At 58.6% G+C, this 24,776-nt stretch overlaps 1 protein-coding gene across 3 annotated transcripts; it reads left to right on the top strand.

Moving 5' to 3' along the window:
* The first annotated feature begins 4 nt into the window (after positions 1 to 4).
* ACACB (acetyl-CoA carboxylase beta) lies at positions 5 to 23,973 on the top strand. 3 transcript variants are annotated; one of them, XM_068653634.1, is made up of 53 exons: positions 5 to 285; positions 1,028 to 1,473; positions 4,564 to 4,696; positions 5,142 to 5,280; positions 5,469 to 5,578; positions 5,875 to 5,956; positions 6,303 to 6,401; positions 6,723 to 6,832; positions 6,985 to 7,095; positions 7,250 to 7,459; positions 7,654 to 7,824; positions 7,988 to 8,149; positions 8,347 to 8,510; positions 9,249 to 9,399; positions 9,484 to 9,587; positions 10,214 to 10,295; positions 10,790 to 10,935; positions 11,005 to 11,155; positions 11,259 to 11,393; positions 11,817 to 11,963; positions 12,085 to 12,273; positions 12,521 to 12,621; positions 12,700 to 12,788; positions 12,867 to 12,991; positions 13,439 to 13,552; positions 13,631 to 13,744; positions 14,096 to 14,185; positions 14,301 to 14,419; positions 14,622 to 14,759; positions 14,841 to 14,940; positions 15,044 to 15,151; positions 15,272 to 15,328; positions 15,541 to 15,582; positions 15,663 to 15,878; positions 16,010 to 16,165; positions 16,720 to 16,923; positions 17,140 to 17,295; positions 17,680 to 17,802; positions 18,003 to 18,272; positions 18,584 to 18,681; positions 18,839 to 18,959; positions 19,140 to 19,250; positions 19,462 to 19,605; positions 19,689 to 19,809; positions 19,954 to 20,050; positions 20,236 to 20,332; positions 20,593 to 20,728; positions 21,064 to 21,241; positions 21,730 to 21,842; positions 22,466 to 22,620; positions 22,859 to 23,029; positions 23,473 to 23,609; positions 23,709 to 23,973. In XM_068653634.1, the coding sequence occupies exons 2-53, from the start codon at positions 1,037 to 1,039 to the stop codon at positions 23,833 to 23,835; spliced, it is 7,161 nt and encodes a 2,386-aa protein (XP_068509735.1). In that variant the 5' UTR covers positions 5 to 285; positions 1,028 to 1,036; the 3' UTR covers positions 23,836 to 23,973. The 3 variants fall into 3 exon arrangements, with proteins under 3 accessions (XP_068509735.1, XP_068509734.1, XP_068509736.1); XM_068653633.1 differs by having other exon boundaries at positions 12,700 to 12,991; XM_068653635.1 differs by lacking the exons at positions 5 to 285; positions 1,028 to 1,473 and adding an exon at positions 2,927 to 3,154.
* The last annotated feature ends 803 nt before the right edge of the window (positions 23,974 to 24,776 follow it).

The raw sequence follows: 24,776 nt of genomic DNA, 5'->3' as shown, positions 1-24,776 counted from the left end.
TCACGTGCGAGCCAGGCAAACCTAACGCAGGCCGTGGGGGCCTGAAACGTGAAACCCCGCGGGCGGTCAGGCGATGTCCCCGGCCTGCAGGCCCTGGGGGGGGGTCGGGACACGCGCTGTCCCCAGCACACGGCGGTCACCCGGCCTGGCGAGGGGACCGAGTGCCACCAGCCCTGATCAACACGTTCAGGGTGGTGTGGAGGGGCTCGGCCTGGAGCTGTGGCCCCTCAGGTGGCCGAGCCTGGGTTTGGGCTCGTCCCGGGACGCCGGGGGCTCGGAGCGATGGTGAGTGGCCCCCGTTGGGTTTTGTGGTGTTTTGGGGTTAAATATAGCTACTGCTGTTTGTGTTTTTTTTGGGAGGGTAATTGGGGACCCCCTGCGTGGGTAGGTGCTGAGCTGTGGAGTGGGGGGGCTGTCCTGGGGGGATGAGGGGTGCATGCAGCCCCCAGGATGGGCTCTTTCTTAAAAATAAACCAACCGAAGTGTTAATGCTGAGTGTATTTATTGAGATGGAGAGGGGGAGGTCACCCCTTCGAGAAGGGGAGCACGGCGGTTCCCCTCTGTGCCCCCCCCTTTCGTTAACGGTTCACAGAACTGAATTTTCGGTTTAACGGCCACCCTGCCCCGGGGACCCAGCTGGGGCTGGGGTCACCCCTGTCACCTCAGGGCTGCCGCCACCCTTGGGTGCCAGCAGTTTGGGGGGGGGGGAACGGGGCCACCCCCTCACTGCAGGGCGCCCATTTTAGCCCCCAGCCACGGGGTGGCTTTTCCCATCCTGACAGAGGAGCAGCGCGGCCGCTGCCAAGATGCTGGTTTGGGAAGTGAAAAAACAGCTCCAGGAGCTGGCGGCTGAGGTGGGGAGGGGTGGGCTGGGTGCTGTAGGGGGTCCGGGGGGGCTCCTGTCCCCTGGCTGCGATGGCTGGCGGTGTCGGAGCTGCCACTGGGTGGATAGGATCCCCTGATGGTGGAGCTCAGCCCGTGATGCAGCAAAACTGCTCAGGGAGCATCTCCGGCTTCTCCTCCCCAGGGCAGCTGAATGGTGCTGGTGGCCGTGCTCCTGCTGATCCTCGCGCTGCTGATGTGCCTCAAGATGTCCAGCTCTAGCCCCAAGAAGAAGGAGGAGATGCCCGAGCAGAGCCCGGCCCCGCTGCCCCCCTCAGGGCTGGCAACCCCCCCGGCACAGCCAAGCCCCCCGGTACAACCAAGCCCCCCGGCCCCAAGCCTCCCTCTGCAGCTCGGCAGGGCGGCCATGGGGGAGCAGGAGCAGATCGCGGTGTACAACCCCGCCGCTCTCCGCCGGCCGACCTTGGCCAAATTTGTGCTGGGCTCCTTTGATGAAAACTCCTCCGACGACGAGGTGGTGGCTGCAGCCTTCAGGGTGGGCAGCCGGCGCAGCAGCCTGGTGGGCGCGGGGGGATCCAGTGCTGAGGCCCCCGCCACCAACGCCTTGTTGGAGTCCCATGTTGGCATAAGGTATGATGTGAGGGGGGGGGGAGCAAAAAGGAGCGGTTTCAGGCCAGGCAGATGTTTTTTTGGGTGGTTTATTTCTCCAACCTCGGGGCCCTTGTTGCTAAAAACCACCTGCAGGTGCTTAGCAGATAACCACAGCGATGTCTCAGTCCTGCCCCCTGTGCTCTTGGTGCTAAAAACCCTGATAATGAGGCTAACAGCAGCACGCTGGAGACAGGGGTGGATGTGTCTGAGTGGCCCTCTGTGACAGCTCCTGAATCCCCATCAAGGATGGCTGGAACGGGATTGCTTTTTACATTGATTTTGGATGTCAAAGAATGGGTTGGAAACCGCTTTGTGTGCGTGTGATGTTCCTTTAAGTGCAAACCCCAGCACTGAAGCCAACTTACCAAATTTCTGCTGTTTTTCTCTTCCTCTTTTGTTTTCCTGTTTTTCTCTCCGGCCCTGCACCCCCTCCCCGTGCATTGGCCACAGCTGTGCTTGGTGCAGGAGGGGAGGGCATTGGGACACGGGGGGGGGTTCTTGCACAACGAGACGAAATTGGTGTTGGTCTTGGTGCTGAGCAGCAGTGGGTGCTGCTGGCGTTCACCCTGCAGCCTGGGTGCCTGTTTTGTGCACGAGCATCACCGGCTGCATTTGGGGGGGGGGGGGTAGATCTGCAAATTAAGCTGAGTCCTGTAACAGGGTGCTTGCGTGTGCACTTACCCATGAACTTGCACGTGTATTTGTACACGCACGTGTTGTCCTGTGCCCCTGGGGCCAGGTCCTATGGGGGGCCAGTCCTGCTGCCAGCCCAGCTGCTGCAGGCACTTTCCTATCAGGGGGGCACACTGATGTGCCCCCAGGGCTTTGTGGGGTGCTGCCGTGCCCCCATGCAGCCTGGCAGGCTCGCTGCGGATGTCCCCAGGGCTGCCCCAGAGCAGCTGGAGCTGCGGGGCACTCGCTGGTGGTTTTGCTGCGGTGTTTGGGAAAGCAGCGAAGCCCTCCTGCCCGTCCTCTGCCCTTGCAGCCATCCCAGATGAATTCTGAAAGGAAAAAAAAAGTAGCACTTTGGTGGTTTTGCTCTGTGATGAGTTGATGAAAAGCAGGTGAGCCTTATTCTGCGGGTAGTGCCCCACTTATTCTGGCTGAGTTACAAAACCAAACTTTTTTTTTATTTTTTATTTTTTTATTTTTTAAGGGAAGATGCAGGAATGGGGAAGCTTTTCTTTCTCTTGTCAATACTGAGTTTTCCAAAACATCTCTTGGCTTCTCAAAGCTATGTTTGAGTAAGAGCCTAGACTGATGCGAGCCTGCAGGGGCAATGCCCCGTGCCATTTGTGCGAGGGGACAGGAGCCGCTGCCTGCTGGCAGCACACAACAGCTTCCCGTGCAAACCCAGCTGACGACAATTATAAATAACTGGAAACAAAGCATTGCTGCCCGGCTCCTCCGCTCCCACCACAGTTAAAAATAAAAGACCTTTGCGGGAACGCGTTATGAAAACCCACAGCCCGGCCGCCCGGCTCAGCCAAACGGCGTCTCCTTGTTGAGCTGGGTGTTTGGAAGGTGTCAGGCACCGCCTTGCTTGTGGGCCCCGCTGGTTTTCGGTTTTCGTCTGTGCTTTCTCATGGGAGGAATTTTCTTCCGTCAGCACCTGAGGCTCGCCGGGGAGGTGGTTGCTGTGGTTTGCAGGATGGCACGGGTGCGTTGGCGCTGGTTTGTAGGGGGCTCGGGAGGGAAGCCGAGATGCTGAGCATTGGGGAGATGCACTGGGAAGTGATAAATCCATCACCTCGTAAAATCGTGGCTATTCGTAAAATATCCTGAGTGTACGGAGGGAATGGGGCATTTCCTGAGCTCCCAGGGGGTGTCGGCATATTTCTCCTTAAAATAAGTGTGCCGCTGGTGTGAAATCTGGTCGTTTGGGGGTGCTTGTCCTTCTCCCTTCACTTATTTGTAGCTCACCTGTGGAATCATAATCAAAGGTCCAATGTCATTAGGCCTGGCTGGGTGATGAGGGGAGAAGGTGGATCTGGTAACTAGAAGAGAAAGTTGCTTAAAACTTTCTGGATGCCAGCAGGGAAGTGTATGGCTGTGGGGACACGAGGGTCACCCCACTGCTGAGCCCCTGGGGCTGTGGGGTGGGAGACCAGGAACGGCTCTGGTGCTTGTGGAGATGCCTTCAGTGGAAAACCGTGCTAGGGGTGAGTCCGGCTGGTGGTGTGGTGCCCCCAGGGAATTATTTCGGGGATTTCAGGGCCATGGAGCGGGCAGGATGGGGTCTGACCCAGTACTGACCCGGGGGAGCTGTCGTTGCAGGCTGTGCAAGAGCAAATCCCCAAAAGAGCTTTTGGGGAAGGAACACCACGCTCCTTCCAAGCCTTGCCTGCAGAGCGCTGCCTGCTCTTCGCCCTCCCTCAGTAACCCCAGGGCAAGGTCAGGGTGGGCTCAGGGCACCCCCAGTTTTGTCCCTGCTGCTCACAGCAGGGCTGCTCGCCAAGTTTCATCTCCACGGGGGTCCCAGTTCCCCAGCCACAGGGCAGCGTGGTGTGAAATCCCACCACGGCCAGAAATCCTGAGCAGCTCCCTGCTCCCCAGCTTCAAACCCTCAGGGTTTTGTCCTCCATGCCAGGGCCTCAGCCAGCCCCCGGGGCTGCCAAACACGGTGTGTAAACGCGGACCTGCGGCCGCTCGGCGTCCTTGGAGATCACCTGCGCCTTTCCCAGGGGCGGGGAGCTGAAATCACAAAATTCTCTGCTCATCCCGAGCTGCTCGTCCTGTTTAGCTCAGCTGGAAGCGGTTTTCGCTGCAGTTTGGCAGCAGGTGCCAAACATCCCTGGAGAGATCCCACGGGGTGATGGGGAGCTGGTAGCACACAGAGTGCCTTCTTTGTGTTCCCTGCGGGGTCAGCAGCTGAGGGCTGGCTTTTTGCTTTCAGCAGAGGAAACCGCGGAGGAGGCAAAGTCTTATCTGGGTCTTCGCTGGCTCGTGCTAAGCCTCCGGCTGCCCACAGGACTGACTCCTCCCAGGCAGCCGGGGAGGGCAGGAGCCTTTCCAGCACTCCTGGCTGGCTCGTAACCCTTTGCTGATGTCTCTCCCGTCCTGTTGCAGGCCTAGCATGTCCGGGCTGCACCTGGCGAAACGCGGCCGTGAGCACAGGAAGATGGATCTGCAGCGGGACTTCACCGTCGCCTCGCCCGCCGAATTCGTCACCCGCTTCGGGGGGAACCGTGTCATCGAGAAGGTGGCTTCCCACTCAGCTCTGCCTCTGTCTGGTGGTGGGGTGCTGGCTTTTCGCCGTGTATCCTTGTGCTCCCCGTGCTGCCCGCATCCCCCTGTGCCACCCACGGCAGATGGAGCCCTTGTCCCGTCGGCTTCATCCCCTCTTGGGGAGCAGAGCCCTCTGAATGCTGCCGTGCACTCCTGCACTGCATGAGTGACACAAATTAAGACCAAAGTCCTGTTCTTCGTTAGCTCCAGGCTGTTAATGAGCCTCACCAGCCCGTCTGCCTGTCTGTGGCTTGGCTTTGCTCCCCACCTTGCTCCCAGCTGGGGCTGCCCGATGTCTTGCCCCAAATCCTGTCCCTGCTCTGCCATTCCTGGGGCTGCCTGCCCCCACAGCCAGCAGGGGATAAGCCCCCACATCCCCCCACTTTCTCCTCTCACACCCCCGTCTCTGTCCCTTGCAGGTTCTCATCGCCAACAACGGCATCGCCGCCGTCAAGTGCATGCGCTCCATCCGCCGGTGGGCCTACGAGATGTTCCGAAACGAGCGTGCCATTCGCTTTGTGGTCATGGTCACCCCCGAAGACCTCAAGGCTAATGCAGGTAATTTCTAAAACCGCTCCAGGACAGCCCCCCCCGCTCCTTGCCACGTCGCTGCCTGGGACGTGGGATGCTCTGCACAGCCTGGGGTCACCCACTGCCATTCCGTGCAACCAGATCTGGGAATAAATAACTTTTTCCCCGTCCCAGATGCGGGAGGATGCTCCCACTGCCACCACGTTGTCTTTCAGAGTACATCAAGATGGCTGATCACTACGTGCCCGTCCCCGGGGGGGCCAACAACAACAACTACGCCAACGTGGAGCTGATCGTGGACATTTCCAAACGGATCCCAGTCCAGGTAACAGCTGCTCGCTGGCCTCCCCCTTCTTTGCTGGGCCTCCCCGATGACTTAGGGGACCATTTAGGTGTGATTTAGGACCACACTGGTGCCAGAATGCCTAGCTCCTGTGCCAGCAAGGGCTGGGATTAATTGTTGGGAGCCCCCATGGGAAACACAGAGAGCAAAAGGGGTGCTCCGAGTGGGGGTGATGTGTGTCCCCCCCCCCAAGCAGAGGAGTCAGGCATGATGCCACGGCCAAAGGGAGGTGCTGGTGCAGAATATAACGACTTGTGTTGCTCCATCTCCTCTTCCAGGCTGTATGGGCAGGCTGGGGACATGCCTCAGAAAACCCCAAGCTGCCAGAGCTGCTGCAGAAAAATGGGATAGCTTTCCTAGGTAAGGGCTTACTGCTTTCCGTTCGCTGGAGGGAGCCCTGGGCACTGGGAGGGGGGTGCATGCATGCTTGGTCCTCAGTGACACCAGTTTCAGACATCTGCCTGGTTCGTGTGTCGTGGGTGGGAGCAGACCTCCTGGGCTGCCCCTTGGAGAGGGGCTGAGCTCCATCCCGCATGGACAGTGGGTCTGGGGGGGTATTTCCTGCACCCCCTGTCTTTGCAGAAGGGCCATCCCCATGGCTGATGGTGGCAGCTCAGTGGGGAGCAGCTTTTTGCAGTGTCCATCACCTCTGGGCAGTGGGGATGGGCCGGCTGGCCCAGCTCATCCCTTCCCTCCTTGTTCTAAGGTCCCCCCAGCGATGCCATGTGGGCCCTGGGGGACAAAGTCGCCTCCACCATTGTGGCTCAGACAGTCCAGATCCCCACGCTGCCGTGGAGTGGGAGCGGTAAGTGCCTATATGCGGCCCTACACACCCTCCCCATGCCCGTTTCTCTACTCCCTGCCTCTCCTTCTCTCCCAAAGCAAGCTCCAGGGATGGGGGTCCCTTGCCTGGCTGGCCACAGGGTGGCTGTGGACATTTGGGACCCCACAGCAGCTGAGTGGCTGCTGGTTTGGGTGAAGGGTTTTTGGGGACAGGGTGCATGGACCCCAGGGAAATGGCATGTGTCCCCATGGGATCTCCAGCTACCCCGGGTGTACCCAGCAGGCAGTCCCCTTGGTGGCCCTGCCACCCCTGTGGTGACCGTGTCCCTGGGTGTGCTCACAGGTCTGGTGGCCCAGTGGTCTGAGGAGGACCAGAAGGGTCAGCAGATGATCAGCATCCCCCTCGAGACGTACGCGCAAGGCTGCGTGAAGGACGTGGAGGAAGGCCTGGAGGTAAAGCTGAGCCCACGGGCAGCCACTTGTCCCCTGTGCACCATCATTTTAATTTGGAGCCTGCAGCAATGCAAGGACACTTTGACAGCAGCTCAGGATGACCCGGCTGGGGTCCAGAGCTCTTTGGCCTCCCCAGTCCTTGTTCCCCTCAGGTGGCCAAGAGGATCGGCTACCCGCTGATGGTCAAGGCAGCAGAAGGTGGTGGAGGCAAAGGCATCCGAAAAGTGGAGGCAGCAGAGGAACTCAGTGCCTGCTTCCGACAGGTGAGAGGTGCCTGGAGCCCTTGTCTTGTCCCTCCCTGTCCCCTCGGCCAGGCTGGGGCACGCACCAGGGTCCTGCTGCCACCCCAAAGCACCCAAGTGGCACCTCCTGGGCTTGCTGCAGGACCTGGGCTTAATTTTGGAGGTGTGACCACAGGTGCAGGCAGAGGCACCCGGCTCCCCCATCTTCCTGATGCAGCTGGCTCAGCACGCGCGGCACCTGGAGGTGCAGGTGCTGGCCGACGAGTACGGCAACGCCATCTCCCTCTTCGGCCGCGACTGCTCCATCCAGCGCCGCCACCAGAAGATCATCGAGGAGGCACCCACCACTATCGCAGCTCCTGCTGTCATCGAGGTGATGGAGAAGGTGGGTGGCCCCAGCCTGCAGGTGACAAAGAGAAGATGCCCAGTTCCTTGCTGGGTTTGCCCCGGTTTTGGGCACCGGGGGCTCTCCAGAAATGCCTGTTGGCCTTGCTTGTGTCCTTTTACGTGGGCAGGGGCACTGCTGAGGCAGCCCTGGTGGTGAATTTCTCAGCGCTGTGGTTTCGCTCTCTCCTGCAGTGTGCAGTCCGCCTGGCGCAGATGGTGGGCTACGTGAGCACGGGCACCGTCGAGTACCTCTACAGCGAGGACGGGAGCTTCCACTTCCTCGAGCTGAACCCACGCCTGCAGGTCGAGCACCCCTGCACGGAAATGATTGCGGATGTGAACCTCCCCGCTGCCCAGCTCCAGGTACCTGAATGCACGCGGGTCACTTTGCAAGCTGTACAAAATGAAGAAATTTTGCAATTTAGGGAAAAGCACTAAGTTGGAGGCTTGCAGAGGGAAGCTGCGCCATATACCAGTGTGTTCAGCCTCGTTCCAGCAGCTGAAGCCCTCTTTCTTGCTCGTGCAGATTGCCATGGGCATCCCCTTGCACAGGATAAAAGACATCCGCGTGCTGTACGGGGAGAGCCCGTGGGGCGATACCCCCATCTGCTTCAACAGCCCCACCAACGCCCCCGTGCCCAGGGGCCACGTCATCGCCGCGCGCATCACCAGCGAGAACCCCGAGGAGGTGAGCCCTGGGGACACGAGGACCCTGCTGCTGGGGGGGTGAACCGGGCACGGTCCTCCCCAACAGGACAGAGTCAGAGGGAATTCAACCCCTGGGGTGAATTAAATCTTCATAAAAGGCAGAGGGGTTCCCCCTTCCCTATTTATTCCGCGTGGGCTCCAAGCCTGCTTTCTCAATGCCTTCTGCTCTTTGTTCAGGGTTTCAAGCCCAGCTCAGGGACAGTGCAGGAGCTGAACTTCCGCAGCAGCAAGAACGTCTGGGGGTACTTCAGCGTGGCAGCTGCCGGGGGTCTGCACGAATTTGCCGATTCCCAGTTTGGGCACTGCTTCTCGTGGGGAGAGAACCGGGAGGAGGCCATTTCGTGAGTGTGGCACTCTAGGGGCTGAGAAAGCGTCCTCAGAAAAGACTCCCAATAGGTGCCCGAGCCAGGAAAGCTGGCTCTTATCTCAGCTGCAGTGCTGGGTGGCTTATTGGTGTTGCAGAGACCATCTGCTCGTAGCCAAAGTTTTCAGACTGCAGTACTGTTATGGCCCCAGTTAATCCACGTGGCTCTTTGAGGCAGTCACGTTCTCAGTGCCAGTGAGCAGCAGTGTTCATTCAGTAATTAAGCAACATGTAACAGGGCTGTCCTGGGTATTTAAGCGTTTGAAATCAAAGCTTTATTGTACATTGAGCAGGAAATTTCTCAACAAACTGGAACAAATCCTAAAGAGCAAAGAGCCGGAGAGCCAGGCTCACGGTGCACTATGTCATCCCCTTCCTGCCCTGTGGGAATGTTTTATCCTGGCACAAGGGCATCTGGGGCCGGGCACTCATTGTTCCAGCCTCTGTGCTTTTTTCCTGCAGCCTTTGGCTGCTGCATAACAACCCCTTCAGCCCCTTGGTCCATTGATGGGCTAATGGTGACAGAGCCCCTGAAATGTGCTGCATGGGGAGCTGGTGAGCACCTGCCCTGAGCAAGGGGTGGAAAACAGGAGCAGCTCCTGGTGTCTGAAGTGCCCGGGGACAGCTTAGAAGGCAGGGGAAGTGTGTTTGGATGAAGCAGAGCCCTGCTTTGTCATTAAGAAAATGTTTTATTATTTTTTTTTCTCCCTGAAAGGAATATGGTGGTGGCCCTGAAAGAGCTCTCCATCCGCGGGGATTTCCGGACCACGGTGGAGTATCTGGTTAAACTTCTGGAGACAGAGAGCTTCCAGAACAACGAGATTGACACTGGCTGGCTGGACCATCTGATCGCCGAGAAAGTGCAGGTGGAGGAGACCGGCCCCTGCAGCCCCCAGGGTCACCTCTCCCTTCCGTGAGGAGACCCCAACCCCGTTATTTGTAACCCCTAGGCAGAGAAGCCGGACACGATGCTGGGTGTCGTCTGTGGTGCCCTGAACGTCGCAGACGCTGCCTTCAGGACGTGCATGACTGACTTTCTGCACTCGTTGGAGAGGTGCAGGGGGGAGCTGCCCATGCTGGGGCTGTGGGACCTGATGGCCATGGGCATGGGGGACAAGGGGAGTGCATCCCTAAAGGGCTGCTCCTAAAATCTGCGTGGCTGCTTCAAGCATGGGGATCAGGGTTTTGTTCTCCCTTGGCTGTCTTCTTTCTTATTTTTGCTTTGCAAATTTGAAGGCAGTGCCATGGGGCAGTGTCAGAATGTGCTGTGGCTCACAGGGCGCTGGATAAAGCAATATTGAGAAGCCAAAGAGAGAAACAACGTTCCGCATGGCTGTGAAAACAGCCTTCAAGGGAAAGCAGCTGAGCTGAATGCAGCTTGTTTTTGTTTTTGTGCTCAAGCACCAAGGTTATTCCCCTGGCCTTGGAGGACGCGCGGAGCTCTCCTCCGTGCCTTTATCTGAGCGTGTTTGCCAGCGTCTGGGCTGCCTCTGGCTGTGTTTGTAAGAGGCTCTCACGTGGGTTGTGTATAAATTCCTGTCCCCTCTGGTCACCTCAGTGCCCTCCCCACGCAGCCTGGTGCCAGCAGCACCTCTGACATCTCACACACTTGGCTCCCCGACGGGTTGCACAGGCGAGGAATTAAAGGTTTGTGTCCCTGACCCTGCCGTTGTGTTTCAGGGGCCAAGTGCTGCCCGCAGCCTCCTTGCTGAACATCGTTGACGTGGAGCTCATCTATGAGGGTGTGAAGTACGTTCTGCAGGTAAGGGCTGGGCTGTGCTCCTCCGGAGCTGGCTGCAGCACTCGCTGGCACCACAGGCTTCTCCCCAGGACAAGGAGATGTGCTCCTGTCCCGCTGAGAGGAGAGAGATGCAATAAATATGAGGCTGTCCTTTAAAAATGTGCAATGTAAAAATGAGTTTGATAACCTCAGTTAAACAAGACAGACATAGTCATACATCCCATGGCCCAGATCTTAACAAAGAGCCTCCTTTCCTTGCTTTTAAAGTTGAACTTCATGAAAAATACTCTCTAAAAAAAAGCAGAGGATGAGCCATGGTGGTGAGTTAACCCAGCTCTTGGTTGGGTGTTGAACCAGCTGTTCAAACAAAGCCTCCAGCATCCCATCCCATGGCAGTTTTCTCTACCAAGCACTGGGAGATGCTCAGACACACACACACACCACCAGCCTCTCGAAAACCCATGGCACACATTTCGGAGGTCTCGCTGAAGTCTGTCTCTGGCTGCTGCCTGCAGGTTGCCCGCCAGTCCTTGACCACGTACGTCATCATCATGAACCACACTCACATCGAGATCGACGTGCACCGCCTCAACGACGGGGGGCTGCTCCTCTCCTACAACGGCAACAGCTACACCACCTACATGAAGGAGGAGATCGACAGGTACCCCCTCGCTGCGCCCTTCTCCGTGGCAGCCACGGGGCCAGGCTGAGACTTTTCCCTCTCCCTAAGGTACCGGATCACCATCGGCAACAAAACGTGCGACTTCGAGAAGGAGAAGGACCCCACGGTGCTGCGCTCACCCTCCGCGGGGAAGCTGCTGCAGTACACGGTGGAGGACGGCGGGCACCTCGCCGAAGGGAGCGTGTACGCAGAGATCGAGGTGAGCGCACTCCCGGGGCTCCGGTGCATGGCTCGGGGTCAAACCCTTTAGCAGCAGCAGGGTGGTGGTGGGTGAATTTACATTTTGCTCCTTCTTTACACAGGTGATGAAGATCATCATGACGCTGACGGTGGAGGAGGCAGGTCGGGTGCACTACGTCAAGCGGCCGGGCGCGCTGCTGGAGGCAGGCTGCGTCATCGCCCGCCTCGAGCTGGATGACCCCACCAAAGTGAAGCCGGTGAGTCCGTGGGGTGTCAGGGATGCCTGCTGGGGGACAGAGCTGAGAAGCAGCCCGGGGCTGGGATGTGCCCTTGTCCCGGCACAGGGTGGCACTGCGCGCCCATGCTATGTCCCCAGCTGGCTGTGTTGGGGCTGGCATGGTGCTGGGTAAGCATCCTGTGCGTGCTTGCTCTGGGTACAGAAGTTAACGTGCATGGTTTAGTGTAGCTATAATTCTCTGACTACATCTGTAGTTTTTCTGCATCTTTTTCATGCCGTTGTACTGGCAGAAACATGAAGCTGGCCGTTAGGTGCTTCTTCCAACCAAAAGCAGATGCTGGAGGGGTCAGGCTGGTGTCTGCCGGGGCAGCTGCAGCTTTTGGGTGCTCAGCCCTGTACTGGCAAGGACTCAGGCCAGCCTCCCTCTCTCCACTTTCTCCAGGCGCAGCCGTTCACGGGGGGGCTCCCACCCCAGCAGACCCTCCCCATCACCGGCGAGAAGCAGCACCAGGTTCTCCGCAACGTGCTGGAAAACCTCACCAACGTGATGAACGGGTACTGCCTGCCCGAGCCCTACTTCAGTGCCAAGGTGGGTGCCAGGGCAAAGAGCATCCTCGGCTCCTGGCAGCCCCCGTGCCCTGCACGACGTGCAGCTCCGGGGGTGCACACAGTGCCGGGGTGCAGGCAGCAGCAGCCCCTGCTCCCTGCAGGTGAAGGAGTGGGTGGCCCAGCTGATGAAAACCCTGCGGGATCCCTCCTTGCCCCTCCTGGAGCTGCAGGAAATCATGACCAGCATTTCAGGAAGAATCCCTCTCTCTGTGGAGAAGTCGATCCGGAAGGTGATGGCACAGTATGCCAGCAACATCACCTCCGTGCTCTGCCGCTTTCCCAGCCAGCAGGTGAGAAACTTGGCTTTGGCTTCCCTTTTCAGGAACTCCTGCCTGAATTTGTCCTGCTAAGACCTGATTTGAAAAAAAAAAAAAAAAAGCGATGGGAAAAGTTTATATTTTTACATTTATATTTATTGGCCACTGTGTTTTTTCATTTGGGGGTGGGGGGAATGACCCTGGAAGTGCCTGTGCGTGGTAGTGCTGCCCCCAGCAGAGCAGGCAGCCCTGAGCAGTGCCGAACCCCCTGCCCTTGCAGATCGCCACGGTGCTGGACACCCACGCAGCCACGCTGCAGAGGAAGGCCGAGCGGGAGGTCTTCTTCATGAACACGCAGAGCGTGGTGCAGCTGGTGCAGAGGTGAGCCCGGTGCTCCCTGTGTCCCCCTGTGTCCCCCCCCCAGCACCCTCCCAGCACTCCGGGCTCTTTGCTCCCCAGGTACCGCAGTGGCATCCGCGGCTACATGAAGGCAGTGGTGCTGGACCTGCTGCGGCGCTACCTGCAAGTGGAGATGCAGTTCCAGCACGGTGAGGGTTTGGGGGGCTCCGGGGACTGGGGGGGCTCTCGGGGGGGGACTGCAGGGCTCACGGTGCTCTGCCCCACAGCTCATTACGACAAGTGCGTCATCAGCCTGCGGGAACAGTACAAACCTGACATGACTCCGGTGCTCGAGAGCATCTTCTCCCATGCCCAGGTGGCGAAGAAGAACCTGCTGGTGACCATGTTAATTGTGAGTGTGGCCTGTGCAGTGGCAAAAGCTCGTGGTAGGAAAAATCCTGTAAGGCGAGCTCCATATCGCTGTGGGATGGGGAAAGGCTGCCCCAGTACTCAGCTGCCTGTGGCCATCACAGCTTTGTGCTTTCCCATTGAAAGTGGACAGGGGCTTGATAAATTTTCTTTCCTCTCTTCTGTTCAGAGCATCCCCAGGGTCTGGGTTTGCATTCAAGCATCCCTTTCTGTTTCACCCCATGGCTGCCGTGTTAAGGGGGTCTTCATGTCCCCTCCTTAGCATTACACTGCTGCACTTCTTTCAAAGAGCAGAATTTTGCCCATTGCCATCCCTGTTCCCTGCGCGGGGTCTTGTCCCTGTTGTCCCCACAGGGCTGGGGACGTGTGGTGGTGCTTCCCGCAGCAAGGAGCCAGCTCAAACCTTGACATCACGGTGTGTGCATTGTAGGACCAGCTCTGTGGCCGTGACCCCACGCTGACGGACGAGCTGACGGCCATCCTAAACGAGCTGACACAGCTCAGCAAGACTGAACACTCCAAAGTGGCCCTGAGAGCCCGGCAGGTCAGCGAGCACCACGCTGGGCTGTCCCCATCCCTGTCCCCATCCCTGTCCCCATCCCAGTCACCTCTCCTCTTGCAGGTGCTCATTGCTTCTCACCTGCCCTCCTACGAGCTGCGGCACAACCAGGTGGAGTCCATATTCCTCTCTGCTATCGACATGTATGGACACGAATTCTGCCCTGAGAACCTGAAGGTTGGGAACCTCGTGTTTCTCTACAGAAAAATTTTTACTCTGGGGTGGCTCCGGTGAGGAGATCTGCTCCATAAGTGGCTTAGGCTTAAAAACAGCCCAAAAAGCTTGCTTCAGTGTCAGTGCCTGTCTCGTCTCCTTTTCCCTGCCCCGTTTGGAGGGGGATTGATGTGTGGATCCATGCCTGGGACTATCAATGTCCCCGTAGTGGGTTGGGTGTCCCACCACACCTGGGGGCTGCTCCTGTGCAGCCCACACTGGGGAACCCCATTGAGTTGTGCCTCCCAGTGTCCTGTAATGGGCCAAGGGGGGTCCCACTCCATCCTTACCCTAAACTTTGCTTTCTCCCTCCAGAAACTGATCCTCTCGGAAACCACCATTTTCGACGTGCTGCCCATCTTCTTCTACCACACCAACCAGGTTGTGCGCATGGCAGCGCTGGAGGTGAGGGCTGTGGGGACACGGGAGGGTGTCTGCACCCTCCCTGGGGTGTGTAGATGTTCAAAGTGGGAGCAGAGAAGCAGCAGATGGGGGTAACCCCCCAGCATGTCCCCCCCAGGTGTACGTGCGGCGCGGGTACATCGCCTACGAGCTGAACAGCCTGCAGCACCGGCAGCTCTCGGACGGCACCTGCCTGGTGGAATTCCAGTTCATGCTGCCCTTCTCCCACCCCAACAGGTACCCTCGCCTCTCAGGCATCCTCCAGATGAGGTCCTTTTTGCAAAGCTGTCGGATTTATTTCTCCGAAGTGTGGGGACCCTGCCAGGGAGCAGGACGAGTGCTCTCGGGGTCAGGGTCTTGTGTGGGAGCTGCGTGGTCCTTGCTGGGCCCAAGGAGCGGTGCTGCCCACGGCTGACAGCCACCTTGCTGCCCCGTGCAGGATGTCTGTCCCCATCAGCATCTCCAACCCCGACCTGGCCCGGCACAGCACCGAGCTCTTCATGGACAGTGGCTTTTCTCCCCTGAGCCAGCGCATGGGAGCCATGGTGGCCTTCGACAAATTCGAGGACTTCACGAGGTGAGAGGGCTGTGGTGCTGTCCTGTTGGGCTGGGGAGGGCAAAATGTTGGCTTCTCACCCCATGCCTGCTGTCTGGGCAGGAATTTCGATGAAGTGATCTCATGCTTTGCCAACCCACCTCTGGAGACCTCACTCTTCAGCGAGGCACGAGCCACCGTCTACGAGGAGGAGGATGGCAAGGTGGGCACGGCACCGTTCCTGTCCCCCCCCCCCGGGTGGTGCGGGGCTGGTGGCAGGGCTGCTGGGCTGAAGCAGCAGGGCTGAGCGGGGCTCTCATTGCCAGAACATCCGCGAGGAGCCAATCCACATCCTCAACATCGCGCTGCGCTGTGCAGACCACGTGGAGGACGAGAAGCTGGTGCCGATCTTCAGAGCCTTCGCCCAGTCCAAGGTGCACCAAACGGGCTGGACCCTCCCAGCTGGGACCCCAGACCCCAGTGGCTGCCCCTTCCACCGGCCGGCCCCTGTGCTCTGACCCTGTGCTCTGACCCTCCCTTCTATTTCCCTGCAGAAAACCATCCTTGTGGACTGTGGTCTCCGGAGAATCACGTTTCTCATTGCCCAGCAGGTCAGTGCAGGCTGAATGCTAACAGAGTGGCTTTGGACACGTTGTGCTTCTGCCACTCGAGCATTCAGAGATGATGTGCCACGTGTTGGGAGGGAGAGCTGGGAATCAACCAACTGGGGATTCAAATAATGGTTTATCTCCTGTATTATCCTCAGAAAAACCCTCTTTGTGCCAGGTTTATCAATGTTTTGCCTTCCTCCTTTTTTTTCTAGAGAGAATTCCCAAAGTTTTTCACATTCAGAGCCAGGGACGAGGTAGGAGCTGTCCCCCCCTCTGGGATGGAGCGGGGTCTGCCCACATGGGCTGGCCCCTGACTCTCTGTCCCCGTGCCCAGTTCGCAGAGGACCGCATCTACCGGCACCTGGAGCCCGCTCTGGCCTTCCAGCTGGAGCTGAGCCGCATGCGCAACTTCGACCTGACGGCCATCCCCTGTGCCAACCACAAGATGCACCTCTACCTGGGCGCCGCCAAGGTGCAGGCGGGCACCGAGGCCACCGACTACCGCTTCTTCATCCGCGCCATCGTGCGGCACTCGGACCTCATCACCAAGGCAAGGCGGCCCCGGCCCGTGGGAGATGGGGGCTGGCTGCTGCAGGAGAGCCCTGGTCCTGGGTGGAGGCTGTGGCAGCTTGGGCACAGGGTTTTTTTCTGGCCTCCTGAGAGCTGCCTCACGTGCTGCAGGAGGCCTCCTTCGAGTACCTGCAGAACGAGGGCGAGCGGCTGCTCCTGGAGGCGATGGATGAGCTGGAGGTGGCCTTCAACAACACCAGCGTCCGCACTGACTGCAACCACATCTTCCTCAACTTTGTCCCAACTGTCGTCATGGACCCCTCCAAGGTGCGTTTCTGGGGGTCCTGCTTCCTGGTGCTGAGCTGAGGATGGAGATTGCCTCGTCCCTGGGCTTGGTTGGGCTGCCACCCTACAGGCTGGCTGCTGGATCCAGTGCACACCCAGCCTTGGATAGGGGATTGATTTGGCAGCCCCAGAGCAATTCTGCATCTGGGGGTTTGTTGTCTGTGAGATTTTTACTGGAGAGATGCTGACATTTCACACCTCTCAGTGAGCGTGGGCTTGGACAAGCAGTGATTTGCTGGAGGGTACAAGGATGAGTGGAGGGCTCTGCCCCCAGGCAGCACATGGCAGGAAAGCAGAGGCTATCTGTTTGAAGGGGAATGCAAGGCACCATCTTTCCCTCTTCCCAGTGGAGAGACCGGATGGCAGCACTGGCCCCTGGCAGGGAGGAAGGGAGGGAAGGGGCTTGCGCAGAGCAAACCTGAAATGTCTGGTGAGGTGGAGACACAATGGGGCTTCTCCAAGCTCAGCATCGCACGCTCAAGGACTACGATGTCCCTTGGGCTTGAAAAAGCACCCACGAGCTGTCCCGTACCCAGATCGAGGAGTCGGTACGGTCCATGGTGATGCGCTACGGCAGCCGCCTCTGGAAGCTGCGGGTCCTGCAGGCCGAGGTGAAGATCAACATCCGCCTGACGCCCACCACCACGGCCATCCCCATCCGCCTCTTCCTGACCAACGAGTCCGGCTACTACCTGGACATCAGCCTCTACAAGGAAGTGAGGGACTCCAGCACCGGCAACGTGAGTTCCCACAGGAGGTGGCAGCAAACAGGAGCCCCACCACGACCACCCCAAACCACCCCCGAGTCCCCCCGCAGGGTCCTGTGCTCAAGAACGAGCAGCTGCCAGCTGTGGCAAAGCTGCGGGGCTGTTCCTGCAGCCCCCAGCCCTGTGCAGCGACCTTCTCTGCGTCCCTCCCCTCTGTGTCCCCCTCCAACGCTCTGCCCTTCTCTCCAGATCATGTTCCAGTCGTACGGGGACAAGCAAGGGCCGCAGCACGGGATGCTCATCAACACCCCCTACGTCACCAAGGACCTGCTCCAGGCCAAGCGCTTCCAGGCACAGTCCTTGGGCACCACCTACGTGTACGACTTCCCCGAGATGATCAGGCAGGTGGGTCTGGTGAAGCAGAGAGGCTCCAAATGATTGAATTTCCTTTTCTTTCCCTCCCTTCCCACGTTTTCCCATCTTGAGTGGGATTCCTTTCCCCTGAGCTGGCAAAGACAAAACAGAAAGAACCCAAACCCTGAATTTTTTGGTTATATGAAGGATTTCAGAATTCATTCTTAGTTCTTGCCAGTTGCCATAGCTGTATTCACAAAGAATGTGAACCAGAAAGCCCTGGGGCAAGGAGGACGGCAGCAGGACTCTAACACAAAATTTGTGCTCACACAAAGTCCCAGCTTGCTGCAGAAGTGCACGTTCACACTCAGTGATGGCTTTGGAGCAGCCGTGGCCACGTGTTTTCAGCCTGCTCCATGCTCCGTGTCTCTGCAGGCTCTCTTCAAGCTGTGGGGCTCCTCAGACCTCTACCCCAAGGATGTCCTGACGTACACCGAGCTGGTTCTGGACTCACAGGGACACCTGGTGCAGATGAACAGGCTCCCTGGAGGCAACGAGGTAGCGGGGAGCGGTTTGGGAGCAGGGGGGTGGGAAGCTGCGCTGCCACCGGTGGGAACTGCTGGTGGCTTCCCTGTCCCAGCTGTGCACAAAGCCTGGGAGATGCTCCCCAAACAGGAGCTCTGTCTGTCTGCACTCTCAGCTCCGACCTCCTTGCTCTGGAGGAGCCAGCCCTGTGACACTGTGCCATTTTGGGGCAGGTGGGGATGGTCGCCTTCAAAATGAAGCTGAAGACCCCCGAGTACCCGAAGGGCCGGGACATCGTGCTCATCTGCAACGACATCACGCACAAGATCGGCTCCTTCGGGCCGGAGGAGGACCTGGTCTTCCTGAGGGCCTCGGAGCTGGCCCGGGCCGAGGGCATCCCCCGCGTCTACATCGCCGCCAACAGCGGGGCCCGCATCGGCTTCGCCGAGGAGATAAAACACATGTTCCAAGTGGCCTGGGTGGACCCCGAGGATCCCTACAAGGTGTGTGGGCACCTCACCTCTGGCTGTCAGAGAGAGGATCAGAGGACTTGTCTGGGGAAGGATCAGAGATGAACTGGGAGACAAAATGTCGGGATGTGAGACTCTGTGTGTATGCAGTGCCATGGGGATGGTTCCCTCCACCTTCCCTGGTGGGGTGGAGATGAAGGTGCCTGTGTTGGTGCAGCTGCTCTGTCCAGCCCTGGTCCTGACCCTGCTGTGAGGACAGCTCTGGGATGGGTTTGGAGCGCTCGGTGTCCCCTGTGAGTGCGCACAAAGTGGGCACTGCAGCTCACTCTCCCCTTTGTTTTCAGGGCTTCAAGTACCTGTACCTGACTCCCCAGGACTACACGAGGATCAGTGCCATGAACTCGGTGCACTGCGAGCATGTGGAGGAAGGGGGCGAGTCCAGGTGAGCCCTGCTGTCCTGTGGGACAACCCCAAACCCTGCCCCACATCTCTGCCAATGCAGCTCCCACATCCTGGCCCGGCTTCCTGTTGGTCCCACCACGCAAAGGAACGCTTCGCCCTGTCCTCCCCAAGCCATCCCAGCTCTGCCTCTCCCCCAGGTACGTCCTCCTGGACATCATTGGGAAGGACAACGGATTTGGGGTGGAAAACCTGCGAGCCGCTGGCACCATCGCTGGGGAGTCCTCTCGTGCCTACGATGAAATCGTGACCATCAGCATGGTACAGCCTCAGGCCTTCCCCTGCTCCACTCCTCCCCAATTCTCCTTGGTTTTAACATTTCCTGGAGGGGATAACAGGGTGTAACAAGCAACCTGATGCAGAGCCCTGCAGAGCTGACAGCAGCACTGCTGCAGCCTGATCCCCCCCCGTAACTCTGTGTCCTCGTGTGTCTGTGCCCAGGTGACGTGTCGTGCCATCGGGATCGGCGCGTACCTGGTGAGGCTGGGCCAGCGCGTCATCCAGGTGGAGAACTCCCACATCATCCTCACCGGTGTCACAGCTCTCAACAAGGTACCGTGCTCCAGCACCGTCCCCGTCCCGTGGGAAGAGGGGGCAGTTCCCTGGCAGTTTGCTTTAACATCACCCTGCGTAGGCAGAGGTGGAAATTCAAATCCCTCAGACCAGAGGGAATGAACCTAGGCAAAGGTTTAACTTAGCAAATAGAGCAGCAGTTGCCTCTCCTTACTCTAGCATCTGTGTTTCTGTTGGTAATTCCACCTAGGTGTTGGGGCGTGAGGTTTACACATCCAACAACCAGCTGGGAGGCGTGCAGATCATGCACAACAACGGCGTTTCCCATGTCACTGTCCCAGATGACTTTGAAGGTGTCTACACCATCCTGCAGTGGCTCTCCTACATGCCCAAGGTGGGAAGGTGCTGCGGGGTGGCAGCGTGGGCTGTTAGAGGGGTTCCTGGCTGGTGACCTGCCCTCGGGGCTCTCCCTTACAGGATAACCGGAGCCCAGTGCCCGTCACTGCCATAAGTGACCCCATTGAAAGAGAAATCGATTTTGTCCCCTCCAAAGTCCCCTATGACCCCAGGTGGATGCTGGCAGGGAGGCCTCACCCAAGTAAGTGAGAACAGCCCAAGACCTCTGCCCAAATGCATCCCGTGGCTGCAAACTCTCCTGTCCTGGAGCAGAAGGTGCTTTTTGCTGCACAGAAAACCCTTCAGCACTCGCAGTTGTCTCTCCTTTTTCCCCTTTGCTCTGCAGCTCTCAAGGGGACGTGGCAGAGCGGCTTCTTTGACCAGGGAAGCTTCCAGGAGATCATGAGGCCGTGGGCTCAGACGGTCGTGGTTGGCAGAGCGAGGTACTGCTGGGTTCAGGGGGGGCTTCCCTGTCCCTACCCAGCCCTGGGGCGGGGAGGCTGCAAGCACAGCTACGTGCAAGTGCTCTGTGCCCGTGGGGCTGGTTATGGGAGGGACATTTCTGGTGGAGAAGGGCTGCAGCATGCAGGGGAACCGGCCCCTGCTGAGGTGCCCTGCCTTGCCGCAGGCTGGGAGGGCTCCCCGTGGGTGTCATCGCTGTGGAGACCCGCCCTGTGGAGGTGACCATACCTGCAGACCCTGCCAACCCCGACTCGGAGGCAAAGGTGCGTGGGGAGACCTCGGTGCCACCGAGTGGCAGGGAAGAGTGTGCAGCAGGGGGGCTGGAGGGGAAAGCAGGGAAAAAAAGCTTAGTGTAACCTTTTGGCATGTCCTGATTCTCCTTAAATCCTGGTGAAATTGAGCATGTGCGCCCTCAGTTTGTCTCCTTCCAGCCCTCACACACTGCGTGCTGCTGCCTTGCCAGCACAGTTTGCCTGGAAGCACTGACACTGGTCTCAGTGATGCTGTTTGCCATCTCTTCCAGATAATCCAGCAGGCGGGACAGGTCTGGTTCCCCGACTCTGCCTTTAAAACAGCCCAGGCTATTCGGGACTTCAACCGGGAGCACCTCCCGCTGATGATCTTCGCCAACTGGAGGGGCTTCTCCAGCGGCATGAAAGGTACCAGCGCTCAGGGGGCCCGGATCCCTGCACTGTGCTGTGCCACCAGCCCCTCTGCCACCCGTTGGGGTCCTGGGGTGACCCAGCATGGCAGGGTCCTGCCCGGCAGCTCCGGGACATGATGTTGGGATGGAGAGGTGCTGGGACACTGCCAGGACCCAGGTTCCAGGGCTTGGTGGCTTCCCACTGGGCTGGATTGAGGGGTTTGTTTAGGCTCTGCTGGAGAAAAAAAGGTTTTTGGCAGCCAGACTGGAAAAGGCTGAGAGGAGGTAAAGGGCAGCAGCCCACCCTGCGGCACTCGGGGTGCCCAGCCACTGAGTCCCTTTGGCTTTCAGACATGTACGACCAAATGCTGAAGTTCGGCGCCTTCATCGTCGACAGCCTGCGGGATTTCAAGCAGCCCATCCTGGTGTACATCCCGCCGCACGCGGAGCTGCGGGGCGGCTCCTGGGTGGTCATCGACTCCACCATCAACCCCCTGTACGTGGAGCTCTACGCGGACAAGGAGAGCAGGTCAGCCTCAGTGCTCCATCCAGACCGTGGGCATCCCGCACAGCCTGACACACGGGGTCTGCAGAGTCAGGGTCCTGCTCACGGAGACCGCCGATCACCAGAGACTTCTATTTTTTGCTCTTGAGTTTTTGCTCAATCAGCTAAAAGTCCCTGGGCTCTTACAAAGCAGCGTGGGAGCAGTGTGGCAAGGATCTCCTTGGGGAGATCCTCCGGTGTCCAGCAAAAGCTGCAGGGAGTGAAACCTTTTCTTTGGGGGGTTGGAGGGTTTCTCTAGCCTGAATTAATGTGTGTTGGACAAGCTGTAAGGAGAGGGAGAATAGCCAAGGATCCCAGATTGGAAACAACATTATTTTAGGTTTTCTCTGTCCCTAATTCTTAGAAGAGGGAGTTGCCTGAACTGCCACACTTTGCCACCAGCAGCAATGCCTTGTCCCAGAGCTTATTGTCCCCTGCTGACCTGCCCTTGCTTTACCAAATATTCCTTCCAGGGGCGGCATTTTGGAGCCTGGGGGAACAGTGGAGATCAAGTTCAGGAAGAAAGATTTGGTGAAGACCATGAGAAGGATCGATACGGTTTATGCCAGGCTTGTTGAGCAGCTGGGTAAGGGAAGGGCATTGCAGCCTCTGGGCCTTGGTAGTGGTGAGTTGGAACACTTGCTTCAGACACCGTGGTGGCAAGCACCAGGAAACCCTTTTGTGTTCATCAATTTGGGAAAATTCCTAATGGTTTGTCTGATGACGGGGCCTGCTGAGGGGCTGTGGTGGTACCTTCAAATCCCCATATCCCCTGGGGCTCTGCGGAGGGTGCTGGATTTTGCTACAGCAACTGCTCCTGTGCTTTGAGATGAAGTATGGCAATAGCCATGCTGCATCAGTGCCGAAATTAGCTGAAATAATCGTTACAGAGCTGCACAGAAGCTTCCTTTAATGAACCAGGGCTCCTTTTGCCCTGCGATTTGCTCCTGCCTGCAGCAGGCGGTGGGGCTGTGCTGGGAGGGTTTTCCCCCCCAACCTTGCTTAAACACAGTCCCATGAAGTGTCTGTGTGGTGGCGGGCACAGAGCACAGCACGGCCCCTTCACAGACATGGGGCTCTGCGGCTGGGCTCTGGGCAGGGCTGCAGATGTGCCGAAACAGAGGGATATCACGTTGGGATGGCTGAAATAGGAACAGCGAGCAGAGACCAGGCCCCTTGCTGGGCAATGACAGCCGTCTGCCCCTGCAGGGACACCTGAGCTGTCCGAGGCTCAGCGCAAGGAGCTGGAGAAGCAGCTCAAGGCCCGGGAGGAGCTCCTGCTGCCCATCTACTACCAGGTGGCCGTGCGCTTCGCCGACCTGCACGACACCCCCGGCCGCATGCAGGAGAAAGGCGTCATCACGGTGAGCAAGGGCAGCGGCAGGGCTGGGGAGGGGGCTTGGCGTGGCTTTGGGGTTGCAGCAGAAGCATGAAGGTGGGAGCCAAAATTCCCTGCAGGGTCCTGGGCTGCTGCTCTGTGCATTTTCCTGCTCCGGGTGTTGGTTTCTGCTGCAGCCCAGCAGATCTGCCTGCAGGCCTGCCAGCACGAGCTGTGAGCAGGCAGTTGCCGTGTGTCAGCTCCTCTCCCTGGGCTTTCTGCAGGACATCCTGGAATGGAAAAACGCCCGCTCCTTCCTCTACTGGCGGCTGCGACGGCTGCTGCTGGAGGAAGTGGTGAGGATGGAGATCCTAAACGCCAACAGCGAGCTGAGCCATATCCACATCCAGTCCATGCTGCGGCGCTGGTTCATGGAGACGGAGGGAGCTGAAAAGGTACACAGAGCCCCAGGGCCCCGTCCTTCGAAAATACTACAGGCCTGTTCATTTCCACCATCCACCAGGGCTTCCCAGGGCAGAAGAGAAACCTGGGGTCTTGGTGTTTGAGCTGCATGCAGTGAGTGCCGTGACGCACCTCACCAGCTCGGTCCTGCGCTTGCTGAGCTGGGGAGTGAAGGGGTGCAAAGGAAACGTGTTCTCCCTTAACCTTTTGCTTTTTTAGTAGTCCATGAAGCTTTTCTGAGTTTTGATTTCCATACTGACCCCTCTCCCCATGGCTGTTACATGGGCTGGGGTGCATGCCGTGCCATACGTGCAGGACTGAGAAGACGAATCCCATTGTCTGGTTGTGCCACGGGAGGAAAAAACCCAGGGCTGTAGCAAAAGAGGGGCTCAGCCTGTGGGCACTGGGCCCCCCAACACGGTGCTGCTCTCCCCAGGGCTACCTCTGGGACAACAACCAGGTGGTGGTGGAGTGGCTGGAGAAGCACATGCAGGAGGACGACGGCACCAAGTCAGCCATCCGGGAGAACATCAAGTACCTGAAGCGGGACTACGTGCTCAAGCACATCCGGAGGTGAGTGGCCACGGAGCCGAGCGTGGAGGCCAAAACCATGGCTTGGGCTGGGGCCTGCAGGTGGTAGAGACGAGGCAGCTCTTGCTTCATGCCTTGCAGCCTGGTCCAAGCCAATCCCGAGGTGGCCATGGACTGCATCATCCAGATGACACAGCACATCACCCGCGCGCAGAAGGCTCAGGTCGCCCGTCTCCTCTCCACGGTGGACAACAACAGCCCATCCTGAGCCGGCAGCAGGAGGGGCACCGGGACACGCTGCTGCTCAGAGGCCAGACCTCACCTCCCCGCCCAGTCCCTCAGCCCTCAAACTGGAGCCTTGGACTCTTACCTTGTGCCTAAATAAACGCCGCTGTTTGTATGTTAAGCTATGAAGATGTTCTCTCCGCCTACACGGAGGGCCCTCTGGCGCTGGGGGCGTTCGTCAGAGGGGCAGCTTGGCAGAAGATAACTTGGCCCGAGCCAAGGCTGGAGCCTGGACCTGGTGCAAACACTGATTTTTTTAAAAAAGAATTAAAAATCTTTTACTGTGTTTTAGTCACAAGACTTGGCCTTAACCTTTAAACAAGCACCAGTGTCAGGTAAATCTCACAGGACTGGATGGAGCTGGAAGTACAAACCCAATGGCTGAGGCACCAAGAGGACAGAGGAGGAGGTCTCCGTCCAGCTCTGAGGCTGACCATGCACTGGCACGAGGAAATGTAAATCCTGCTGAAGAAGCAGTCTCAAACAGAAGCTTTAAAATAAACTCAGGAACTGTGAGGAGCAGTTTGTCTCATCCTCCCCTGTGCTGCGGAGCAGTCAGTAGGCAGGACTACGAATAGCTGGTGGCCCAGAGGACACATCATGAGCCGTGCTGCAGATTTATCAGCGGAGCTGCCACGGTTTGACCAGGGCGACCGCCCCATCTGCTCCTTTCTCCCGTCCTGCCCTTTCTGGCTCGCGTTGCAGCTCCCACGGAGGCTGGAGAGGAGGGAGGACAACTCCAGGTGCCCCTGCCCCGGCCTCAAAGACCTGGCTCCTCTGCTGAAGGACAGGAGCCGGGCTCAGGTCTCTGCTTGCACCCCTGCCTTGGTTCCCTGGTGGCCTCTAATCAGATGGATCCACCTGGGGGAAAAGTTGACCGTGTGCTTTGCAGCACCTCTGGCTACGGGACCTCGGGGGCAATGC

This window comes from Anas acuta, chromosome 17 (assembly GCF_963932015.1).
Source record: "Anas acuta chromosome 17, bAnaAcu1.1, whole genome shotgun sequence".
NCBI lineage: Eukaryota > Metazoa > Chordata > Aves > Anseriformes > Anatidae > Anas > Anas acuta.
Note: the sequence above shows the minus strand (reverse complement) of the source record. Positions and strands in the feature narration are given on the sequence as shown.